The sequence below is a fragment of the Mugil cephalus genome, chromosome 17, assembly GCF_022458985.1.
Source record: "Mugil cephalus isolate CIBA_MC_2020 chromosome 17, CIBA_Mcephalus_1.1, whole genome shotgun sequence".
Taxonomy (NCBI): Eukaryota; Metazoa; Chordata; class Actinopteri; order Mugiliformes; family Mugilidae; genus Mugil; species Mugil cephalus.
This window is the reverse complement of record NC_061786.1, coordinates 9,224,431-9,245,996: the sequence shown is the minus strand read 5'-3', so window position 1 is coordinate 9,245,996 and position 21,566 is coordinate 9,224,431. Positions and strand designations below refer to the sequence as shown.

Sequence of the window (21,566 nt, the reverse complement as noted above, 5' to 3'; positions counted from 1 at the left end):
TTGTCTTTATGATGGTTGTAGCACTTAGCTAGAAACCTAGCAAGTCCTAGCGCTTCTGGTTTTCCCATATAAATGAGGAATACTCACTTCTGCCTCCTTCTGATGTGAGGTTGAGCTGTTTGCTTTCATGCAGATGTAGTATTTAAGTGCTAGGGTGTAGTGACCTCACAGTCCGCCCTTTGTTGACAAAGGTTTCGGTTTCGGCGCGTCCATGCCTTCGCGAGTACATTTATTTTCACTGTGGATATCAAGGCTTTAACGTCACCCCACGTGGAATTTAACTGCTCGGCTCATCTTTGTTTCATTGTAAATCAGTCGGTGTAATTGTATACATTACCATCTGTCACCAGAGCAGTTTAAATGTAAATCACGGACCCTTCCTGCCCTCTTCCGAGACGTTTCTGGGTGCATTCACAATCTTGAATGGCCCGAGGCAGCTTTTCCCAGTTTCCAGACATTGTATCTGAACAGCCATGTCATGATAACACAGCAGCCTCGTCTATTTCAGGACCAATAGCGTAACATTTAGATGCGTCTTTATTTTTTTTTACTATCTGAGTGACTAATTCTGGGTCGCTGAGGAAACAGTTGCCGGATAAATAAACAAATGCACTTTTGAAGTTCAGCTAGTTGTGTCCTGGGCGCCGAACCACTCAGTAACCCAGCCAGCCAGCCAGTTAGTCTTGGCCAGGGCCACGAGGAGGTTAAAGGCGATGGCCCCCAGTGCCCCTAGTGTCTGTGGTTATTTAAATCAACCAATAATACGGCATATGAAAGCAATTAGATATGCTCCGCAGCTCTCCCCTACGTCTTTTAGATTGCTGTTAAAGCCCTCTCCTCTCTGACCCGGGGGAAAAATACAAAGAGTCTACTAAAGTACCCAGACCCACCTCAAGCTGTCACTCATTTATTAGGAAAAATGGAAGACCTGAAGACAATAAATGCAACATAAGGGCCCTCGCATTTGATCTCTGCTGCAGCGCAGTCTGGCACAGTAGTCCTCGGGGGTATTTGCATCACAGGGCGAGCATTGGATTCTGGATGCTTGGTGAGCTCCACCTATGACTCCCACCATTTTTATCCTCTCCAGCCGCCAGGAATAAATATTTATGCCCGGCTATTATAAACCAGCCTAAAGAAAGCAACTGGTCTTAATTATAAAGCTAACACAGATCACTTCCATCCACATCGGGAACGATGTCTGACGCTGAGAAACTAGCACTGAATCACACTTTGGTTTACTTGCGCTGGCTGCCCCTCACCTGATCCTGAGGTGGCGACTGCAGCGGTCGGCCGTGTCTCGCCCTCCAGCCTCGGTGTCAAAGGTCAGGAGACTTGACGCTAACAGTCAGAAATTCACCTCGCCGTGCTCATTGTTCTCCCCCCATTTCGCCAAGTCTTCATTGCACGCAAAAGGTTGTTTTAGGTCCTAAGTCACATCGGTGCGGGCGTTTTGACTTTCCTGCGCTGTGCTAGTCATCTGTGATGCTCGTGAGCGGATTGCCGTCCGCTTGGCTGCCCTCTTCTTCACTGGCTTGTGTAGAAACACGATCCTCTTTTGATGGGGCTTCCTGTTTGGGGAGAGGGTGATGACCTCTCTCTGTGCTCCTCTCAGAGGGAGAGGGATGAGGGAGAGGCCACAAGGAGCTAAATCTACTGTAGGACTCTCCCGTCGGAAGAATTTGAGTTAATGCCGGCGCTTAAGATCAGGTCTGTTATATAAATTCTGTGCAGCTTTGGCTCCGTCGCGAGAAGTTACTAATTCTTCTCACGTCTTCAGATTACCACGTTCAGACCGGCGACTACCTACAAAAAGATCCCTTTAACTGCAGCATAATTGGACGAGGCAGACGGGCAGGGATGCTACTGAATGAAATAGGATCATATAAAAAGAAACAGTCAGAGCTCATTTGCTGCTCAGAGGAGTTTAGTGTTTCACAGAAGGCCTGGTCCAGGTTAGGCGTTCATCACTGTGGCAAATCAGACAGTGTCCTGATTTTAAATGGCTTTTAATGTCAGGTTCAGACAGGGCCTTTAGCCTGAGGTCCGTTTTACGACGCAGGCTTCACAGCACGTGTGAAGTCGGCGTACAGAGTTGCCGTCACCTCCCTTCTCACTTCTCGCCAAACAAGAAAAAACCTAATGATGCATTTGGGGGATTTTTGTCACTGATTTGCTACAAATTAACACAAGAGCTTTAAATTACTGGATGTTTTTGGATGTCGGACGTATTAAAAAATGACAGGGTAAGAATTTCAGAAAGCATTGGGTCATTCGTGTTTAGTCCTGCCTCCAGCCTCTACCTGTCAGTGCTGTATTCTCCAGCTATAAATATGGGAGAAGAGTTGTAGTTAGATGGATAAAGGTGGATTTATGAGGGATGGAAAAGGGGAGAGAAGGGCTTACCTTTTCTCTTCTGAGGCAGCCTCCTGGCCGGCCTCGCTGACAGTCTTTTGGAACTGGAAATAATTAGGGATCAGTGAGAGAATTCACTTTCCAGGTATAAATAACTAGAATATTCCAGGCCTCCGGCAGTGTACTTGTTTAACCTCAACTTCTATAGGGCTTATAAGAAAAATGACACTGTATGAGAGAATTATGACACTGACAGTAAGAATCACCTGTGTGTGCTGCGTTTCTCTGCCGCCCCCTCTGTGCGCTCGCTGTCATTTGTTTACTGCCTCTGTGTTTATGCTTTATCATGATTCTGGGATTCGGAGATGGGAGGCGGTGGGCCGCGTTGGCCGCGTTTCCGAGACCCAGGCATTCATCAAACAGCCAGAGCAGATATCTTGTGGTGTTCCGCAGCGTATCCGTCCTCTGTTAACTATTTTCTTTAAATCCACACTCTATAGTTGTGCATTGTCTTGTAATTCTCTGGTAGCTGCATTGGGGGCTCTTGCTTACTGTGGTAGAATCGTAAGTACATATTGACATCAAAGTCGCCCATTTTGCAAACCACACAGGGCAAATCGTGGGGCAGAAGTCTGGCTTTCTTGTTTGTTTTTCTTCCCGTTTACTCCACCACCGTCGCCGCCCCCCTTTACCCGCAGCTGTTAACATGCTCGCTCATGTTATGCAATAGCGAGCTGACTTTCTCCGGTTCGGATATGATGGCATCAGCAGTGTCTCTTTTTAGACGTGCGTTCCTTGAGCGCTTCGGAATATTCTCTCTGATTCGCCCGGTTCGTCCTCTCGCTGCCCGTACGAAAACGCTCTCTTTGAGTGTATTTGCACATTTTGTTGTTCAAATCCAGCTCTGGAAAAATTCAGATTTTCTCTGGTTTGGCCGGTTTAACACAGTCCATAAAGCACTTGTTATCCAATCAGCTCACATCCACGAGGAAACCGGTTTTATAAGAGACTTACGGCCGTGCACTAAGCCACAGACCTCAGTTCTGTGATTTGAATAATCGCTGATTATCGGAGACATTATCATTCCACTTGTAAATCTGCAGAATCTGTTTTCCTTTTATAGTGACAGTGGAAGGCTTTTAAATTTGGAAGCCGTGGCTCCCACCATGATCCCGGCTGTCTGCGGTGGGTAGCGGGTCGGCCGTGACTACATGACTGGACAAAGTCTGATGGGGCAAAGTGAGCCAACAGGGAAATTGTAGCTTAAAACCGTAAAATCAGCTTTTTTTTTCTGCTGCATCTCAGCTTCACTGCTTGCAGATAGAAAAATAGAATATAAAATAAAATACACTGATTATTGGCTAGATATAATAATATAATATTACTGTACACACACATATATCACTGTGCATGAATAACATTTATTTGGAGAAGTTATATTTTAGTACTATAATTAATCTATATATATATAAAATATGTACATACACACACAATCTAATCCAACCATTAATTCTTACTGAGTTAATATTAATTATTGTAACCATAATTTATGAGAATTACACATTATTAATGGTGGTAAATGGTGGACACAGATTTAATGTTTCCTTTTTCAAAAAGAAAGAAAAATAAGTTATTTAAATCTTCAAATAATGTCTAATATGAAAACACATTTTACCCCACAATTTTATTTTTGTTGTTTTCCTCTTTAATAATAATTTTCATCATCAAAGCTGCTCCATTTCAACTAGAGACATCTTCCCCGAATGCCCGTACGACCTGAGCCCTTCTGTCTCGTCTGAAGCCGTCAGACACGAACGCGCAAGAGGATCCTCCTTCAGAATGCACTTTTCCAGAAAATGTATTATCACTCCGAGACAATGTCTCAAACTCGAGCTTTTAGTTTTTATTCTTAACAGCTGCTGTATTTTTTTTGTGGGTTTCCTCCTTGCGGCCTTTGCTGTCTGGACCACATTTGGAAGAGAGCCGCCTCTAAATTGTAGACTTGCTGTTTTGAACACAGTTTTAATAGATCCTTTTGAGTTGGGGGATTTCTGGTAAGTGAACGTGGTTTGTCCAAACAGGATATGTTGGTTGTCATGTTTGCCGATTTCTGTTTTTTATTCCCGCCGTCCATGGCTTTAAAAAAAAGTAGTCTGGGATCCAGACTGCGTTGCTGTAGATGGTTAATCCCCAGTTTTAATGATCGGAGGTCGTGTTTCCTCAATGATTTATTTTGACATCTGATTAAAAAAAAAAAAAAAAAAAGATGTAACAGTTTACTGAGCTGCAGGTGCAACCTCTCCACGTGCGAACGTGCGAGAGCCAAACTTGCATCTTAAAGTGGCGAGAAAGTGAGACAGCGTCCAGACCTGTTAATGCCCTCGTTCTGTTGCAGAACGATTTAGCCATGCAGTCATAAGCAAGTTAAGGTATTTACTGCTGCCATTAATGACTTACAGGTTGGGGGATTGTGCCAAATTTCTTTCGCCAGGCGTCTGTGTGTATAGTAACCCAGGCTTACAGTTGAGAGGAAATGAGGAGAGGTTCGGCTGGAACGCTCTCAGTCACGGCTGTTTCCTCCGAGCTTGTGTGAGTTGGATCATTTGGCACGACAAAGAAAAATCTTCCACAAACAGCAAACACATCTGCTGCACCCACATGTGCAGACGGCACTGAGGGGGGAATACAAGGCAGCGCCGCTCATTGTGTACATATTTTTTGATTAGGCTGCAACATGTTAAACAAGCTGTAAGACATGGGATGCTCTCTGGCATTGTATGAAAGGAGAAGCAGGGTAACAAAAGTGCAATTGTAGCACCGTGTGTGTGAATTCTTTTTTTTTTTTTTTTTTAAAAACCCTTGTGTTAAAACCGTGTTTTGGCTGTCACATTCATTTCCTGTTCACTGAATTAGAGAAGTGTCTGGAGGCATTCCTTTGTCACACGGGGTCTCGATGCACATTGCACAAAAAGGAAGATAAGACACGAACAGAAAAAAGGACGATTAAAAACCACAGTGAACCGTTCCCAGCAACATTTTCATCATTTACCATGTTATGCTGTTAATCAACCATTTTGGTTTTCAGCTTTATCCCTGGATGTCTTTTAACTTTTATACTCTTCATTCGCTTTTCTCCCAGCTTTAAATCCTCCATTTCCCTTTGATTATTAATCATTTCCCTTTGTTCTTGCCTCTTGTTGCCAGCTTGCGAGAAGAGCATGCAGAAAGTGTGCAGTAACTCGTTGGACGAGCATCTCCAGCCCTTTAAGATGAAGATGGAGCGCTTCATCTCTGAAGGTGGGTCGAGCTCCCGGTAGAAACCACACTTTTCCTCTTTTCCCTGCCTTTTGTTTTACAGTTTTAATTTCATTTTTTGGATGTAACTGCATAGTGTCATCATGATGTAGCATATTGCCTTAAAATCACTTGATTTCAGGTAGTTTCTTTCTTCTTGAGTCCTCAGAAATAAAAATACAGTGAAAGACCATCAAACTTCTAAATTAAAATGAACCAAAAATGACACGTATTAAATCATTAATGTAGCTACATGGCTACAGGTGCTAGTTACCTGAATTAAACATCGACAGCATCGGAGTCAGTCGAGATGACCCACGCACGCTGACACCTGATAGCCTCACTTGATGTTCGCCCTCACCGCTGCTCACAAGCTTCATGTGAAGCTGTTAAGAAAATTCTCAGAGCCTTCAAAGGTGAAACGCTGGTTTCGGACAAGGCTTTACGGTCGTGGGCTAGAAAGGCCCCATTTTCACCCAGGCGCGCAGCGTGGGACCTTTAAAAAGAGGGAGATATAATTATGTTTTTTTTTTTTTTTGCCTTGTCAGACAGTCAGCTGGCTCGTAGAGAATCTGTCTCCTCGTACTCGTGGGCGTGTTTTCGCGCTTGCTGAGAGAGGGCGTCTCGGTGCGCCGTAAGACAGCATGAGGACGGGAGTCTACGGGGCTGTAGAAGGGATCACGTTGCCTCAAACATGGTTCTCATGTACGCCCGGCTTCCATAAAGCTGGCAGGACATCCCTGGCCGCGGCCTTGTAAAGCCTGGCTGGCCCCAGCAGATCGCTCGTGCGGACCACCGTGACGGGAGCCGAGCTTCCTCCGAGCCTCTCTGATCATCTCACTGTCCGTCCCCGTTTCCACCTCTTTTATCAGGTCCGCAAATGGCACTCTGGGGTCGTGAGATTTCCTGGGAAAGAACACAAAGAGAAAATGGATTCTGATTCTGATTCAGAGTCCGTCCGTCGCCCCGTCGCTTTAATTCCTCAGGAAGTGAGCGTGTCAGAATTTAAACACGAGCACAATAGTAGCTTAAATGCTGAAGGTGACTATGTACACATTACCTTGAGCTGTGGCCCACTTGTCATTGAAGTGATGCCCATTAGACACCCACATGCTGCCGCATGTTTGCTCCAGCGAAGCTTTATTATACACAAACCGTCCCCTGCATCCGAGAGGATCCCATGAAAGTGTTCAAGTTTGCCACAGAGGGCTCCATCTATTTCTCCCGCTGTCTCATCTGCAGAGACGGTCGTTCCTGGATAAACTGAGGATGTGGCAACAGGCAGCTTGTTAAATCCACCTGTCCCAGAGGCTTTCGCGCTAAAAACAATCCTTGGGCACGCTGTGCACACAATACATGCGTTTAAAGAGAATTGCTTCTCTTACATTGACAGGTTTTTACCTTTATAAGTCCCGCTGCACACAATTCTTGACATTCTCAAAAGACGGTTGTTATCACAAACCACGTGTGCGCTGGGACACGGAGGGGAAAAAAAAAAAAAAAAAAGTCAGACACTTAAACCACATCAGGGTTTAATTTTGTAAAGCTTTTAAACATAAAGCCGTTGCCACTTTCTCTGGCACGGCATTCATTTGCGAAGGCACATCTTAAACATAAACCTGGCAGCAGAATACTTGTAAACCATTTTTTCATAAACAGAATTCCTCGAGCCGTTTCCCCCCGTGCTTTGGGAGGAGCGGTGTGTAATCAGCGATGATTCCATGACTTCAAAAGGTAAAAACAAAGCGACGGGTCCCGCTTCAAAGAACGGGCCGAGGCTCTTAAACTCTGACTCATCGGCGAAAGAGTGGATTTCTCGCCCAGGTGAACGCTAGCAGACGCAGAAATACATGTGTTTGACACATTGAAATGTATCATGTAAGAAAGCCTCCAAGGACAGAATAATGTCTTCCTCATGCAGAGAACGGACAGATACAGACTTTGTCCTGAGGGTTTTGTTTCTCAGTAGCACTGACCCTTAACGCAGCCTGTGGAGAAGCTCTCAGCAGGGCCTGCAGCTGAACCCAAACGCCCTGCCTCTTAAACTTGCCTGTGTGATCTCTCCCAGATCTAAATCCAGTGATCCATTTTCTTGCGAGCCTGCTCCCGCTCATGTCCTGTCACTGTTTTTGCTCTTCTCCTGAGCCTATTCAGACGCACCTTCTGTGTCTGATTTCTCTGAAATTATTCCAGAATTTAGTGTTTATCTGATCTTTTGGGGATTTGCTTTTGTGCTTTCGTACGAGATTGTCTCCCTGACTCTCGAGGCACAGCCCTCCTATTCATATGGTTAAAAAAACAAAAAAAGAAAAAAAACTGTGGTGTTTTCAACATGTCCAATCAACCGGTTTTTCTGTTCCCCCACTTTAATAGGAGCCCTTTGAAACCTCTGGGGATGCTCTGACTGGCATATTTTTCATGTTGAATATGCGCCATGACTAATTGAAAGCAAATTCCTGCTTCTAATCTCGACTCGCGTACGTCTCATTTCGCCGGTTCTTCCGTGGAATAATGCGAGTGCATCATCGCATTCTTGCGTCCTCTTGCTTGTCAGAGAGCCCGAGCGCAGGAGCTGAAATTTCCACTTGTCCAGGCGGCTGCGAATCTGCGAGCGCAGCGCAGAAGCTGCAGATAGCAACCGTCCAGAGAGCCCAGCTTTGATGAAGCTCAGGTAGAGGGCGGGGCAGGGCGCGAAGGAGGATGTTTTACGGAGATCTTCAGCATCCATCTCAGACCGCTCTCCCTCTCTTTGTTATCTGGCCGCTAGGTACGGCAGCGGTTTGGAAAAGTGTGTCAGAGTTTTAAAGCCCTAATTTATTGTCCCTCTCAGCATGCACGTCTCATAACTTTCTAGTTAGCGACTAGTGGTTTCATGTTTACACAGGCAGCGGAGGAAGAGAAACTTCACACATCCTCACTCTCTCCCGGCTGCTCTCTCTCCCCGTCTCTGGCTCTCGCTCTCACTCAGCCTTTCGGCTCCCGTGCCACCTCTGCACAGTCGCACCAGAGGGGTACCTCAGGCGCCAGCCTGACCCCCACTGAGACTAACGCCATTGGTCACGGCCCCTCTCCTCTCCCCCCTCCCTCCTCCCCCTCCTCCTCCTCCCTTTATCCCAGACATGGCCACCCTCTGTTCATTAGGTTTACTTCAACCCCTTTGCCCATGTACATGTAAAAAAAAAAAAAAAAAAAAAAGGGCTGGTTGATCGGAGGCTTTAGCTCACCTTCTCCCAAAAGACCCCCAAACCCTCCTTTGAACAATTTTTTGGAGACTTCCCCCTCTTAAATCTTCAAGTAGGAAAGGTCCCCATCATTGTAAAAAGGATGAATCTGGAAAAATGCAATAAATCTGAGATCACAGGCACTCTCTGGCCCTAGATAAATTCTTGCACCTCGGCCTGGCCCGCCGCACACATCTGCCTTGCATTTAGACACTTTTACATGGCAGGAGTCCACAGGAGCCTCCAGTTCCCAAGCCTCTCTGTTCAACCCTGCACCTCTGCTTCAGCTCCGTCTACACATGTATGTCGGCGCGCACGCACAACACACACACACGCTCCCCACCCGCAAGCCCGGGCGTCACACTCTCGTGCGTCTAAACACAGGAGCATGTCAGACTTTACAATGTGCTTAACGGTCACTTGGATAACATGCTCAATGACATCTCAACTCAACTCTTCTTCTTCCCTTCTTCTTCTACTTCCTAGCTCCAAACATGGCCCAGTCAACACAGCCCCCTCTCCTGGAGCCAGTAGTAGTCGGAGCTGGAATCAATCATTCGGCTATCTGTGTCTAAACACACGCCACAATCTGCACCATGATCTAACTAAACGTTCTCTTCCTATTTCGCAGCTCAAAAGGAGCATTCTGCCGAAGAGGAGCGGCTCAGTGCAGCGCTGAAACGGTAAGAAAACGCCGCTTTGAGCCAAGAAACGGTAGAGAAAACGCGGGGTCTGCGTAGAAAGCATTCGCAGTTTCCTGCCAAGCCTTATGGATTGCAAACGTCACATTGCTGCAGCTGTGTTGAGTTATTTAGCATGCTTCATATAGATAACATGGCTGCTATCTGATAACGCTAATGCCTTCTATTTGTGTGGGTATTAGCAGGAGCTGATAGGGTTTTACAGAATGATGCTGTTATGGGATGGGATGGCTTCATTTTTAAGAATTATTTTTTTTTACAGATATATTTTAAGTATTTTTACACCTGCGCTAACTTTTTTAATTTATCTTAAAGACAAATAAAAACCAGAGAGACAAAGATGGACTTCCTCTTACGTACATACATAAACCGGGGCGCCCTCTGCTCCCTCCCCTGCAGCTCCTATGGTTCTTATCTGCGGTGTTTTGCGAAGAAGACTCCCGAGAGCTTTCTGAGAGGCATCTGATTTATAGGCGCGAGACAACACTGGCAGCCGCTGAGCTCGCCGTCCAGGCAAAATCATATCTGGAACATTTCATATTGGAAAAATATGGCGGAGCAGACAAACAAAGCAAACTGATTACTTTTTGCCTTGTTTGGACAGAGAGCAGGATTGTTTGCTTTATATCGTAACTCTCCCACTTCCAAAATAAATCACAAAAAGCGCATAAAGGAGAAAGTGAAAGAACGCCGGACGTAGGGAAATGGAAAGTATAAACAATTAGAAAGCTGATTGCTTTGGACAACACTATAACTCAGCGAACTGCTCTGCTTCACTTTGCTGCCTTTGAGCCAAGAGAGTCTCTAACGGACGGCCGCACCTCTCATTCTCTGTCCTCATCCCACCCTCGCCGCATAGTGAGATTTCCCTTTGCTGAACCAGACTCAAATGTGTGTGTGTGACTGTGTGTGTGTGTGTCTGCAGCCTCTCATGCATGAGTGACACCACTGTAATGAAGGTGTTGAACTTGGAGCGGTATATTGATCAAAAGGGCCCCGCAGCTGACAGCACCTTTGCCTTTAATGAAGTTTTCCTTTAATTTCATCTAAAGAGGGGGCTGGCCGACTGGCGCTAGGTAGAGCTAGCGAGAGGCGGGGGGGCCCTTTCTCAGGTTCCCACAGAGCCACCTCGTAAAAGTGACACGCTGTTGATGAATATGGGCGTCAGCGGGCTCTCCGTGGGCCTGGGTGGGCTCTCACATCTGTGCTGGGTGAGGGATCCTCACACAAACACATACAACAGCGGCAAGATTGGGGCTCGGTGTTAATAAATGAAATAGACAACGCATCCTTAGCGCTACCTAGTACCTCAGCCTTGACCAGAAATAGTTTGAACACCTTCGAGCCAAAATACGATCAGCCACAACATTAAAAACACCGACAGGAGCCGTTAATAACATTGACCATCTTGCGGCAGTATAATGTTCTTTGGACCTGGAATTTGTGCGTAGATGTTACTTAGACATGTAGCACCCACTAGAACCCGAACAGGCACCCCCACCCCATAGCAATGACAATCCTCGATGGCTGCCCCAGCAGGTTGAAGCCTGACAAGGACACACACACAAAAACAGTTTATGCATAACTCAAAAAAACATGAAAAATAGTTCAATGTGTTGGCCTGGCCTCCAAATTCACTAGATGCCAAACGAAGTTGGATGATCCTCAGAGGCCCCTCCTCTCAACCACGGGACCCAAAGACCCCCACTAGCAACGTTCTGTTGTTAGACACCACAGGACACCCACAGAAGCCCCATTCACTGATGGGTCACAACTGTTTTGGAGGCACAAGGGAGACCTACACAATATTAGGAAGGTGGTCATAATGTTATGCCTGATCGGTGTAAGCTCACAAAATAACGATTTTCATTACACTGTTTTTATCACTGTCTTTGAACCAACACTATAAACCTAAATATATTATGTTACTTATAGGCATATTAAAAAAGATTTTTAAATCCATTATAAAAACAGTTGAATATTTATGTTCATTAAATAATGTACTAATTATATCCTCAGATTAAAATGTTGTTTTGTGGGTTGTATTATAATTTAGTCTTTGTCACGTATATAAAATGCTGCTGCAACACTTCATTTTCCCTTAAATATTGTTATAGTCCATACAGTATTAAATTAATAAAAGTCAATCCATCGATAGATAGAATTCACTATTTAAACTATTCATTTCATATTTGATGTTTTTGTTAATTAATTCGTAGCAAGATACAGGATATCTGATATTAGCAAAGGATGTTAGCAAAAACCTAATAATAGTATTAATTAATTGTTTGTGGTAAATGAACACTAACTGATTTACAATATAATCTAGTAGATGCTTAATTTACTACAGGATCTCCCACTGTTAAGTACTGCATCTTCCAAAGTTAAAATGTTCATTTTTAGTCAAAAACTTAATTCAAAATTTAACACTTTCATCAGGAAGACACATATTTGTGAATTGGTCACTTGCTCAATTGCAGATAAGAAGGAACTTAGGGCAAATAAGTTAAAATTGTATATATTACTGTTTACAATAAACGATAAAAATTATATATCTTTTTTAAATATTAACGTAAAATATATGAATATGTTTAATATTTTATATTTATATTTCATTTAATTAACAGTGCCTTTGTAACATAAGCAAACTGTTAACATTGGATCAAGAGATTTTAATTAATTTATTACTTAGCTGGTGGACAAACAATATATAAATTAAACTGTTGGCAGAATTATTTGAGCTCATGTAGGGACACGAAAAGCTTTTCATGAATTTTAGGCTTAATTTTAGAACACAAACGTCACATGAGTTATGTCGTTGCCGCGTTAGAAAAGTGCATTTCTTGTTTTTCTTTATTTAATTAAATCTTTTGGTCTTGTTTTAATCTCATTAAAGGCCCTTCCGCGTTGTGTGCGGAGGCTTTCTCCTCAACATGCAGCCTTAATTTGTCTACTTCGTGTTTGGGCTCCACTGAGGTTTTCTGGTTCTGTCCTCAGTTCCGTCTCATTAAGTTTCCTTCTCCGCCATCATGCTCAATTTCATTTGGGCCATGTGCCGTCTCTGCAGTCACCGCGCAGCCATGGCTGTGTCGGCGTGAGCTGGTGTGTTATCCTGCTTGGGTATTGTATGATGAAACTGGCCTCTGCGTTGTGCCTCCTCTGAGTCAGCCAACAACATGGAGTTTACTTCTGTATTCTTTTTACTGGGGAAACAAAGGAATGCAGAGTTGCCTGTCCAAATATTTCCCTGATTCTCACGGCTGTTCATGGTTTTGTAATGGGTCTTTTTTTATAGCTGTCAGTGAGGAATGCCGGCTGTGGGTGCTGCAGTAAACCCTCTCACGGCAATGGCATCATAGCGTAGATTGCAGAAGTGGAGGCGCTTTTTGTGCATGTGAGCGCAGTCGATCTGCGCTCGCAAACGAACAAAGGTTCATTTGATTTTGTTTATGTTTTCTAGGTATGTGCGAGCGCGTTTGCATCTGTTTCGAGTGAAGCTTTGTGTATCTGCCCGTTTCGTACGCTCGCGGGGCTAAAGGGAAAAAGCTTGTTGCTTGATTTGTGCAAGCCTTGACATGATGACCCAAGGTCAGGAGAGGAGAGGACGGGAACTGATGGGAGAGGAGACCCTGTTCATCATGCCTGACCAGGCGGGCTGCAACAAAGCTTCCAGCGACGGCGCGTCTGTTTGCTCCATCTCACCATCTCGGAGCCTTGTTCCTCTGGCTTCTCCTACAGAATGATCTACAGCGCTTCCCTGCTCTGAGCGTCCCGCGATAATGACGCATCGCTCAGAAATGGGAAGCAGGCCAGCGCCGCGGCTCCTCTTTGCAAACTTTGCGCTGTCCGTCTGGGCCGCATATTGCGCCGCTCCGCTCCACTCCGCGCGAACGTGTCTTAGATTAGCGTTGCGAAAAAGCCACCTAGCATCTGGAGGTCAGAGCCCATCCGGGGTGTCAATGGGACAGAGAGCATCCCCTGAATCATGGCCCCCTTTTATCAACCCTCTGACAGGCACGGCCAGAAAATGTCTTTCATGTTTGGCTCAGAGAAGGGAATCCGAAGCAGCAGGCTGCTTTTCATGCCTTGCGAGTTGCCGCTGAGAACCTTGTGAATAGTTGAGATTCGGTTACAACTGAATTAAGCCGGGGAGCTGGCCTACACCGGCGAGCGACAGAACATCCAGAATCTGTTCCGTGCGGCTGTGTTTTTATACGTGCATGTTAGATCTGTGCAGATGAATACGTGCATATGAGCCGTGCAGGCGAGAGGGTTTGTGTGTTTGGAGGAGCAGCTGCCTTTTCTTGGCTGTCTCCTGGCTCCTCTGGCAGTCTTCCCCTGCAGCCTGCGGAGGTCAATGTGATAATGGAGCCGCCGCTACTGGCTCTCCCCTTTGGCCCAGCGGGGTGGACGCTCTCCTTCCAGCTCTGCTTCTCGCCTCTCCGCCGGATTCTGCATCCGTCAGCTCCTGTGCGCGCTTTTCCGCGCCTGAATACCGGCGCTCTTTCGCCCCTGTTCCGCCCGCGCTTCTTTGCCGGCGCACACCTCGGCTTCCTCCTCCTTTCGCAGCCGCTGGCTGTTTAAAATCTTGGATGGTTCACTAAAACACACTTTCATCTACGCCTGAGAATATTTATAGGTGTTTATGTGTGATAAGACAACGCTATTTGTGTCTCTCCCCCTACAGTTTCCAGGACACGGTGAGCTACTTTGGTGTCAAGCCAAAGTCCGGGGAGAAAGAAGTGACTCCGAACTTCATCTTCATGCTCTGGTACGAGTTCTGCAACGACTTCAAGAACACCTGGATACGGCAGAGCAAGAACATTTCCAAAGAGAGGTGAGCTGAATTCTCGTTGGGTTGTGCTACGCATTTATTTTTCTGTGTCAGGAAGATTTAGAGTAAGATTCTCGTTTTGTAGGAAGAAAAAAAAGATTGAGTTTCATAGGCTTGCCCCTGTATGAAAGTTGGGGGTTGTTTTTCTTTTTTAATATTTCTCCTGTCCGTCACCCAGAATGCTCAATTGCCAGGACTTGTTGATACCTTCCTGTAAAATCCGATATGTTTACTGCCTGGTAGAGTCGGTGAATGTCGAACTCTGTGCGAGCTTAAATCAAGGCTAAACCGTTTCAGAGTAGACTGCTTGTTTCTGTCACCTTGGGATAGGTGCTTAACACCTCTGGACATCATGTCAAATTAGCACTAATTGTACAAGGGGCGACGTGCAGATGCTGGGTTGTAATTAAAGCAAAGAGGGAGGCCTTCAAAGAGGAGGCGAGTGGGAGCAGCCGAGGCCTCGGCCCTGTGTCTGAAGGACTGGGGCCTGGATTTATGATGCTTCCTCTGACCCGAGGCGTCTTGTTGGGGGGGCATTCCACCGAGGGACTGCAGACCCTCCCCGGCGGCCGCCTGCCTTTACTGGCGGACCGACTGGGGGCCTGTGCCCGTTAAACGGCTGCGTGCCATGGGAGAACTGATAAACACTGTAATGACGCCGGACACGCGGCCCCGGAGAGCAGAAGAGCTGCACGTGCAGGGACGGCGTGACGCTCCGGGGGTGAAGAAGCGAGCTGTCCAAACGGACCGTCGGGTCAAGGCTGGAGTGTCAAGTGTTACGAGGCGCATTCATGGCTCTCCTCAAACTCCGGAGATGAGAATGGATTTCTTAATCAATCTGCGCGCGTCTCTGCTATCCTTCCCTCCCCGGGAGACGTAGGAGTCAAAGAATTCACCGCGAGGATCCATGTGCTCGGTTCGAGCCGTTTACTAGGTGATCGGGTCTCGCATTACTCACAGCTGATTGTGCTTATGTACAATTAACTTTATTTTAAATACCGTTTGCGCGCTCATAAAAGCCGAGTGTTTTTTAAAGGCCGCCTCATTATCTCATCAGCCCACTGTCATTCTCTGCTGCTTCTCACTTAAAGGGGTTTCACTGACCGCAAAATCCACAGAGAATCTGAGTGTGTGTGTGTGTGTGTGTGTGTGTGTGTGTGTGTGTGTGTGCAAGATTCTGCATGACACAGGGTGCCCCAGGGAGATAATTGCTCATACAAACAACTTTTCTGGGAGTCTGGGACTCTGTGATGAGAGGCTGCGTGCTTTATCTGCTTTACAAAGGAACTATTTTTGTGATTTTGAGTGTGACTTTTCTGTGTGTGCTTGAGGCGTTTTTTTCCTTTTCCTCTGCAGGCTCAAGGAAGCGCAAGAAAACATCAAGAAGATCACAGCGGAGAAGAGGGTCGAGACCAAGAAGATCAATGCCAACAGTCTGGTAAGAGCTGATCTATATTCAGCGAAGAAATGGAATTTCCTGAAAGCTGCTCCTTCTTGTGACGGCGCTGAAATCGATATGCTGAATCTTTTTTTGTGGTTGCCGCCAACAGAAAGAGAGGCTGCGGCAGAAGGAGGCCGGCGTGTCCGCCATCTGAGTGAGATGACGAGTGACGGGGCAGAAGAAGAAGAGGAAGTGGGAGCTGGTGGCGGCTATAGGGAAAGATCCATCCCTGCTGTATCTACCACCTGCCTCTGCAACACCAGGCTACCCTCTCACAATAAAACCTCAACGGACTCTTAACACTCCAACTGCCGTATCCCTGCTAATACTAACAGCACTGGACGTCCCGCCCCACCCATTCTCTGCACCCCACCACCTTCACGTTGAGGCTTTCTGGTACAACCCCTGCAGCGAGGATGCATGGCTGACACAGCCCAAGTGATGGGAGTCTTAGAGGCCAAAGGTTGACCTCATTCATCCAGCATGGCGTGACCTCTGAGTGCCCAGCTTGTGAAAGGTCTCCAGGGTTCAGCGGGGCTCACAGCAGCGCCAGCTGACACATCTACGAGGTTCCTCCCGGATTCTCCAGAAGCCTGCTGAAGATTTCTCAACTCAATCGGACGGCACGTGCACCGATAAACCGCTCCAGCAGCCGTCACTTGCCGTTGCACAAGCAGATACGGGCTTCCTGGCAGCGTCTGCTGACAGGAAAGCCCCTGCTGACAAAACAGAACTCTCTCTCGAAGCGGTAAGAAATATATACGTGTCCTTCGCTGTAGCAAATATCTTTTTATTCGCCGTGGCTCATTAAAAGTCTTGTAAATATGTCATGTCAGAAGGACCGTCAGGGACCGCGCAGCTTTGAGGAACACGATAAACGAGCGGCGCTGGGGGTTCGACGAAAACGCCTCGCGTATAAATTGTTTGAGTCGTGTGCCGGTCTAAGAAACGAGTGTTCGGAGGTTGTGGCTGTGTTTTGCGTTGCACTGCACCAGGCTGACCTCTCCTGGGTGTCGGCCAGAGGAGGGAAGAAGCTGGCAGCGATTGTGGAGCCTCGGCCCCCTCCTCGCAGGTACACAAACTGCATTTAAAAACATCAACAGGTTTTGGCCATCCACGCACGCACTCACTCTCCTACAGTTTAAAAAGAAAAAAAAAGTGGAAGTTATTAGCCCTTCACTGAGTGCTGTACGTCAGCGTTGTCTCCAGCACACTTTTAAGCACTTTCCTGCTTGCGGTAGCTCTACGTTGTAGCTATAAAACACACTCCCACCGTCATGCTACAGTTTATTTTCAGCCGTCTTGCACTTTTTTGCACCTTTTTTCCTATGCAAGAGTTTCCCTCATTGTAAGATTTATAAACTGTGTTGCTTCATGGTTTTTGTTTTTAAGAAAGGGTATCAAGATTGTGTAAGATTTAACCGCACTCCTGTAAAGTCTATTTGTGTAGGGAGTTATTTTATGCCAAAAAAACAGATCAAAAAAAAAACATGAGCTGAATTCTTATTTTCACGGCTGTATTTTTCTGAATTGACTGAGAAGCTGCTCGACGGGTCAGTCAGACGAAAGCCGTATTTTCATGTTAATTGTACGTTGCTCAGATATGTTGGAATTGACCGCTCTGCTTAGTAACGAGGGTTGTATTTTTGGATATTAACAAATTTAAGATTATCACCTCAGGCCATGTGAGTCATTATACCTCAGACAGACTTCCATTATCAAATTATCCATAAAACTGCACCTTAAGCTTTCTGTTAACCCTCCAAAGTCTTTCACATGTGCCATTTATTTTGTATAAAAAAAAATCTCATAAATATTTCAAAACTGCTATATTTTACTTCAGAGGGTTTGAAAAATATATAAACTGACACTGACCAAGGAATTGTCCTAGCCTCTACTGTATGTATGTCGGTTCATGTAACCTGCAGTAGCTCTTATGTAGGTGCTCTGTAATTTTATGGAATTGTTTTAAATTTCAAGAATAAACTACTGGATGCCGAACAAGTCCGGACTTGCTCCATGAAGAAAAAAAAAGTGTTAAATGTCATTTTCCTCAATTTTGTGCTGTCAACACCTCCATTACAGGCCTGCGCCGAGAAGATGTGATATTTATGCAAGAAACTTGAGTCATCAAAAGGACTGGAGGATGCATTAATCAGCTTGGCTTTTTAATAAACTATGAGTCAGGATCAGGCCCGTCAGTCCAGTCTTAGGATATTAACACGTGTTCCTGGAAATCTGGTGAAATGGTTCGTTTGGTTAACAGCAGGAATTGGTCAATTTTGATACTGAAGGAGGCGGACGCTTCGACGTTTTACCCTCTGTGCTTTAGGACAAATATCAACAGTGGGTTTGAAGTATTTACCTCAGTATCTCAGGTCCATTTTTAAAATTGTGCTGCAGCTTTTGCACTTGTGGCACTCAAGCACTAAAACAATCAAGCAAATTTGTAGAATTGACATTGCGAGCTTGATATTTATTGTAGAGTCTGGAGAAAGATGAATTTTCCAGTGAAGAAAGAACAGAAAAAAAAATTCCACTTGGGGAGTTGGGGCCTTTTAGACAGAAAATCCCTCACCCTTTGTATTTGGACGCAACGCCCCCACCTATCTAGTCTTTAACCAGTCTGGAGAAAATCTGGAGAAGTTAAAATGACATTCTTTCAAGAGATAATTGGAACGGGTAACAGCGTGGGCTCCCATAAAAACTGACTACTTTAGGATCAGATTTATTCCAAGGTCTGAGTGCGAGCGGCTCTGGGGAGAAAGGAACATGATGAATGGGTGACTTAAACTTTAGTCTTATACAAATTACTTCCAAGGCATATGCACAGTATTCCAGCATCCGTTTATTTAGTTTTTTTTTTCATGGATAATTTAATCAAAGGAATAAACAAACCGATTACATCAAAGATGGCTTTACACTTTACAACTATTTAACCTCGATACAGTATAAACCTCCGCTGTACATTGCCCGTATAAACTACCAAAGGAGTCCGGTATCTCTACATTTGAGCAGACTCCCAACTTAGAAAAAAAAATAAAGTTTACTGACTTCGAAATTCACAGAAATCAATTATGTTAACCTTGAGAGATATTTGAAATATCGAAATAAAATCACGTTTTTGTGTGTGTTTTTTTTGCTTTTTTTTTTCATTTAAACAAAGTCATTCCTCCATCATATTCCACACAGTGGAAACATTCTGTTTAACCATCAAATATATAGACGCGTAAAATACAGGACAGAAATGTTTCTCTGTCACCGCGAGCGCTTGGAGCAGTGAGTGATTGGGGAAGCCGTGCGTAAAAACAAACAAAAAGAAAGAAAAAAAACGTGCCCATTCCAAGTCAGCGTTTCCGTGCAGTGACGCCTGTTTTCAAACGGGTGATTAGTAAAGTGTTGCTCATCGCTTTAATAAGTTGCATGTCCGGGTTTGTTAGCACGCTGTGAGAGAAAAGAATCGCACATGTCATCATAGTGTATGTGGTGCGTATCTCCAGATGGAGAAAGGCACGTGTTCTTGGCTGTGTGACAGAAACCTTGTCCTCGAAGAATAAGAATACGACAAACACACACACACACGTCATTTCTGCGCGTTCAGTCCAGTTCTATGGATATGCAGCGGCACTGTTTGACGCGCTGGATGCGTTTCTTCTTGGTGGGGGGCTGCTGGTCCGGACAGTTCAACGTAAAAGTCATGGTGGTAAAACGCTTCGGCTTGCAAAACGAGCAGGACTGGAAGGCGCCCTCCTCCCTGCGTATGTGCCTGGGGATGTAGAACGAGTTGCACTGTCCGTAGCAGAAGCGGTTGATGATGGTGCGGCTGATGCAGCCCTCCTCGTGGATTGTCTGTTTGAGAGGCTGCGTCTTGCACCAGTCCCGTTTCAAATACTGGCGCTCCGTCACATGCAAAGCTTCCTGGCTGGACTCCAGCACCTCGTCGGCGGGTGAGGATGAGCTCGGCCTCTGCCGGGACCCGGAGCCCGCCTGCGGAGGCTGCGGTTGCTGCTCCGATTCGTTTGGGTTGTTTTTGTCAGGATGAGGAATGGCGCCTTGTGAACCTCGGTTTCTTTTTGAATCCACGGGAGAGGACATCAGCCCAATGATGAAAACCATACTGCAGAAGATACGCGTCGAGTTAGCCATCCTTGGGGAGAGGGAGAAAATAATGAATCACCTACACCGTTTCAACTCTGGACGGGTTACGCACAGCTGTCAAAGCTTTTACGCTGCGTAAAAACGCACCAAACTTTTTTTCTTTGTTTGTTGTGTATTTGAAACCACATCAGAAGAAGACTTGGGTACAGAACGTTATTTTGTTTGAATTGCTCCGGTTTAAACAAATGCCTGAGAATTATAATTACAGTATGTTTCCAGTGCTTCTTCGTTATTTAAATGAATGCCAATAGGTTGAAGCGAAGATTCAACTATCTCATAAATCAGCGTGTCCACACACACATACACACACATACACATACACACACACCAGCAGATAACACGCATCTGGCTTTGTCATTTCTAGTTTAGATGAAAAATAAATTAAAGTTAGCGGACTGTACGCCTGAATTCTACAGTCAGAAATAGGGCAAATTCACTCACCTGTGCGTGTGTCCTCTGCTCGAAGTGCGATGATCTGATCCTATCAGTCCTCTGCGGCACCTTCCGAGGTGATAGGCACCTACTGCTGTCGACTGTACACTGGTGGGACTGTGGATGGGTGGTGGGAGACTAACCGCTCCATAGACGGGGGCCAGGGGGTTTAATACAAATTGCTCCAGCGCCGGACTGTCTCCCTTTTAAATGTCTGCCAGCTGAGATGTGCACAACAGTTATTGGCTAAGCACGATGTAGAGAAAATCAAGACTATCCGCCCCCTCAACACTTCCCTGAACCCACTTCAAGAAAACAGACAACCGAGGAACAGGGAGGGAGGTGGAGGGGGGGCGGGGGGGGGGAGAGAAGGAGGGGAGAGAGAGAGGGGCTGAGGGCGTACAGGCCTGAAGTTTGTGCGCACATGGAAAAATATTTTTTATTTTTTATTTTTTTTATTAAAGGAGCATGACGATGAAGCTATGCAAACTATCCAAACACCAAAAGTGAAAGGAGGAATTCGCGCTCGCAAAGCACGTCACGGGCGCAGTCGTAGCGCAAACGCTGCACACCTGTGAACGCACACAGCTCGGATACTACTTTGCCGTCAGCTGTTCGGAGCCTCCATTCCACAGGGATGACGGACGACCAACTAAAATTATGCAATTCAGATTAAAGAAATGTTAACCCTGGGGGAAGAAAAAAAAAGAAAAAGATTATGTTTCCTTTATTTAAGAAATCGTCATAATCCATGCCTAGAAACACTCTGCAGTGGAATATACAGCAATCCTTCATGTCTCGGACAGCCACTTGTAATATTATATATTATATCAAGTGTTCCAGTGTGTGTTTATTTGCGCGTTCCAAATTTTGCCAAATAATTATGCGCATTTGTGATCTCAGTTTAAGGTATTTAAATATTTCTGTTAAACATAAAGGTCAATAAATCACCGTCTAACGCTCTACATATGCATGACAAAGGGATAAATAGGAGTAATAATGCCGTAATAAATGTTTGAGCCGTATAATAAGTTAGATATGTTAATGTCGCTGATGAATTGATTTTGATTCCGACTTCCCAGATGATAGCGGGTCTACTGGATGAGTTTAATAAATATATTTATAGCCCA

The 21,566-nt window shown here is 45.4% G+C and overlaps 2 protein-coding genes across 6 annotated transcripts in view; one reads left to right on the top strand and one right to left on the bottom strand.

Annotated features, from left to right (window-relative positions):
• LOC125023617 (formin-like) overlaps positions 1–17,847 on the top strand; it is a 49,218-nt gene extending 31,371 nt beyond the window's left edge. For all 5 annotated transcript variants that reach the window (XM_047610998.1, XM_047610995.1, XM_047610996.1 and 2 more), the window contains 5 exons: positions 5,560–5,652; positions 9,502–9,553; positions 14,259–14,408; positions 15,762–15,843; positions 15,956–17,847. In XM_047610998.1, the coding sequence (XP_047466954.1) occupies positions 5,560–5,652; positions 9,502–9,553; positions 14,259–14,408; positions 15,762–15,843; positions 15,956–16,000 (422 nt within the window). In that variant the 3' untranslated portion in view covers positions 16,001–17,847. The remainder of the gene's footprint in view (positions 1–5,559; positions 5,653–9,501; positions 9,554–14,258; positions 14,409–15,761; positions 15,844–15,955) is intronic.
• An 827-nt stretch (positions 17,848–18,674) lies between these two features.
• Positions 18,675–20,723, bottom strand: grem1b (gremlin 1b). Its single transcript, XM_047610999.1, has 2 exons — positions 20,446–20,723; positions 18,675–19,993 (listed from the first exon to the last, which is right to left on the bottom strand). The coding sequence occupies exon 2, from the start codon at positions 19,990–19,992 to the stop codon at positions 19,444–19,446; it is 549 nt and encodes a 182-aa protein (XP_047466955.1). The 5' UTR covers position 19,993; positions 20,446–20,723; the 3' UTR covers positions 18,675–19,443.
• Positions 20,724–21,566: the final 843 nt, after the last annotated feature.

Coding starts and splice junctions, on each gene's coding strand:
- grem1b (XM_047610999.1), bottom strand. CDS start 19,992: ATGGCTAACTCGACGCGTATCTTCTGCAGTATGGTTTTCATCATTGGG.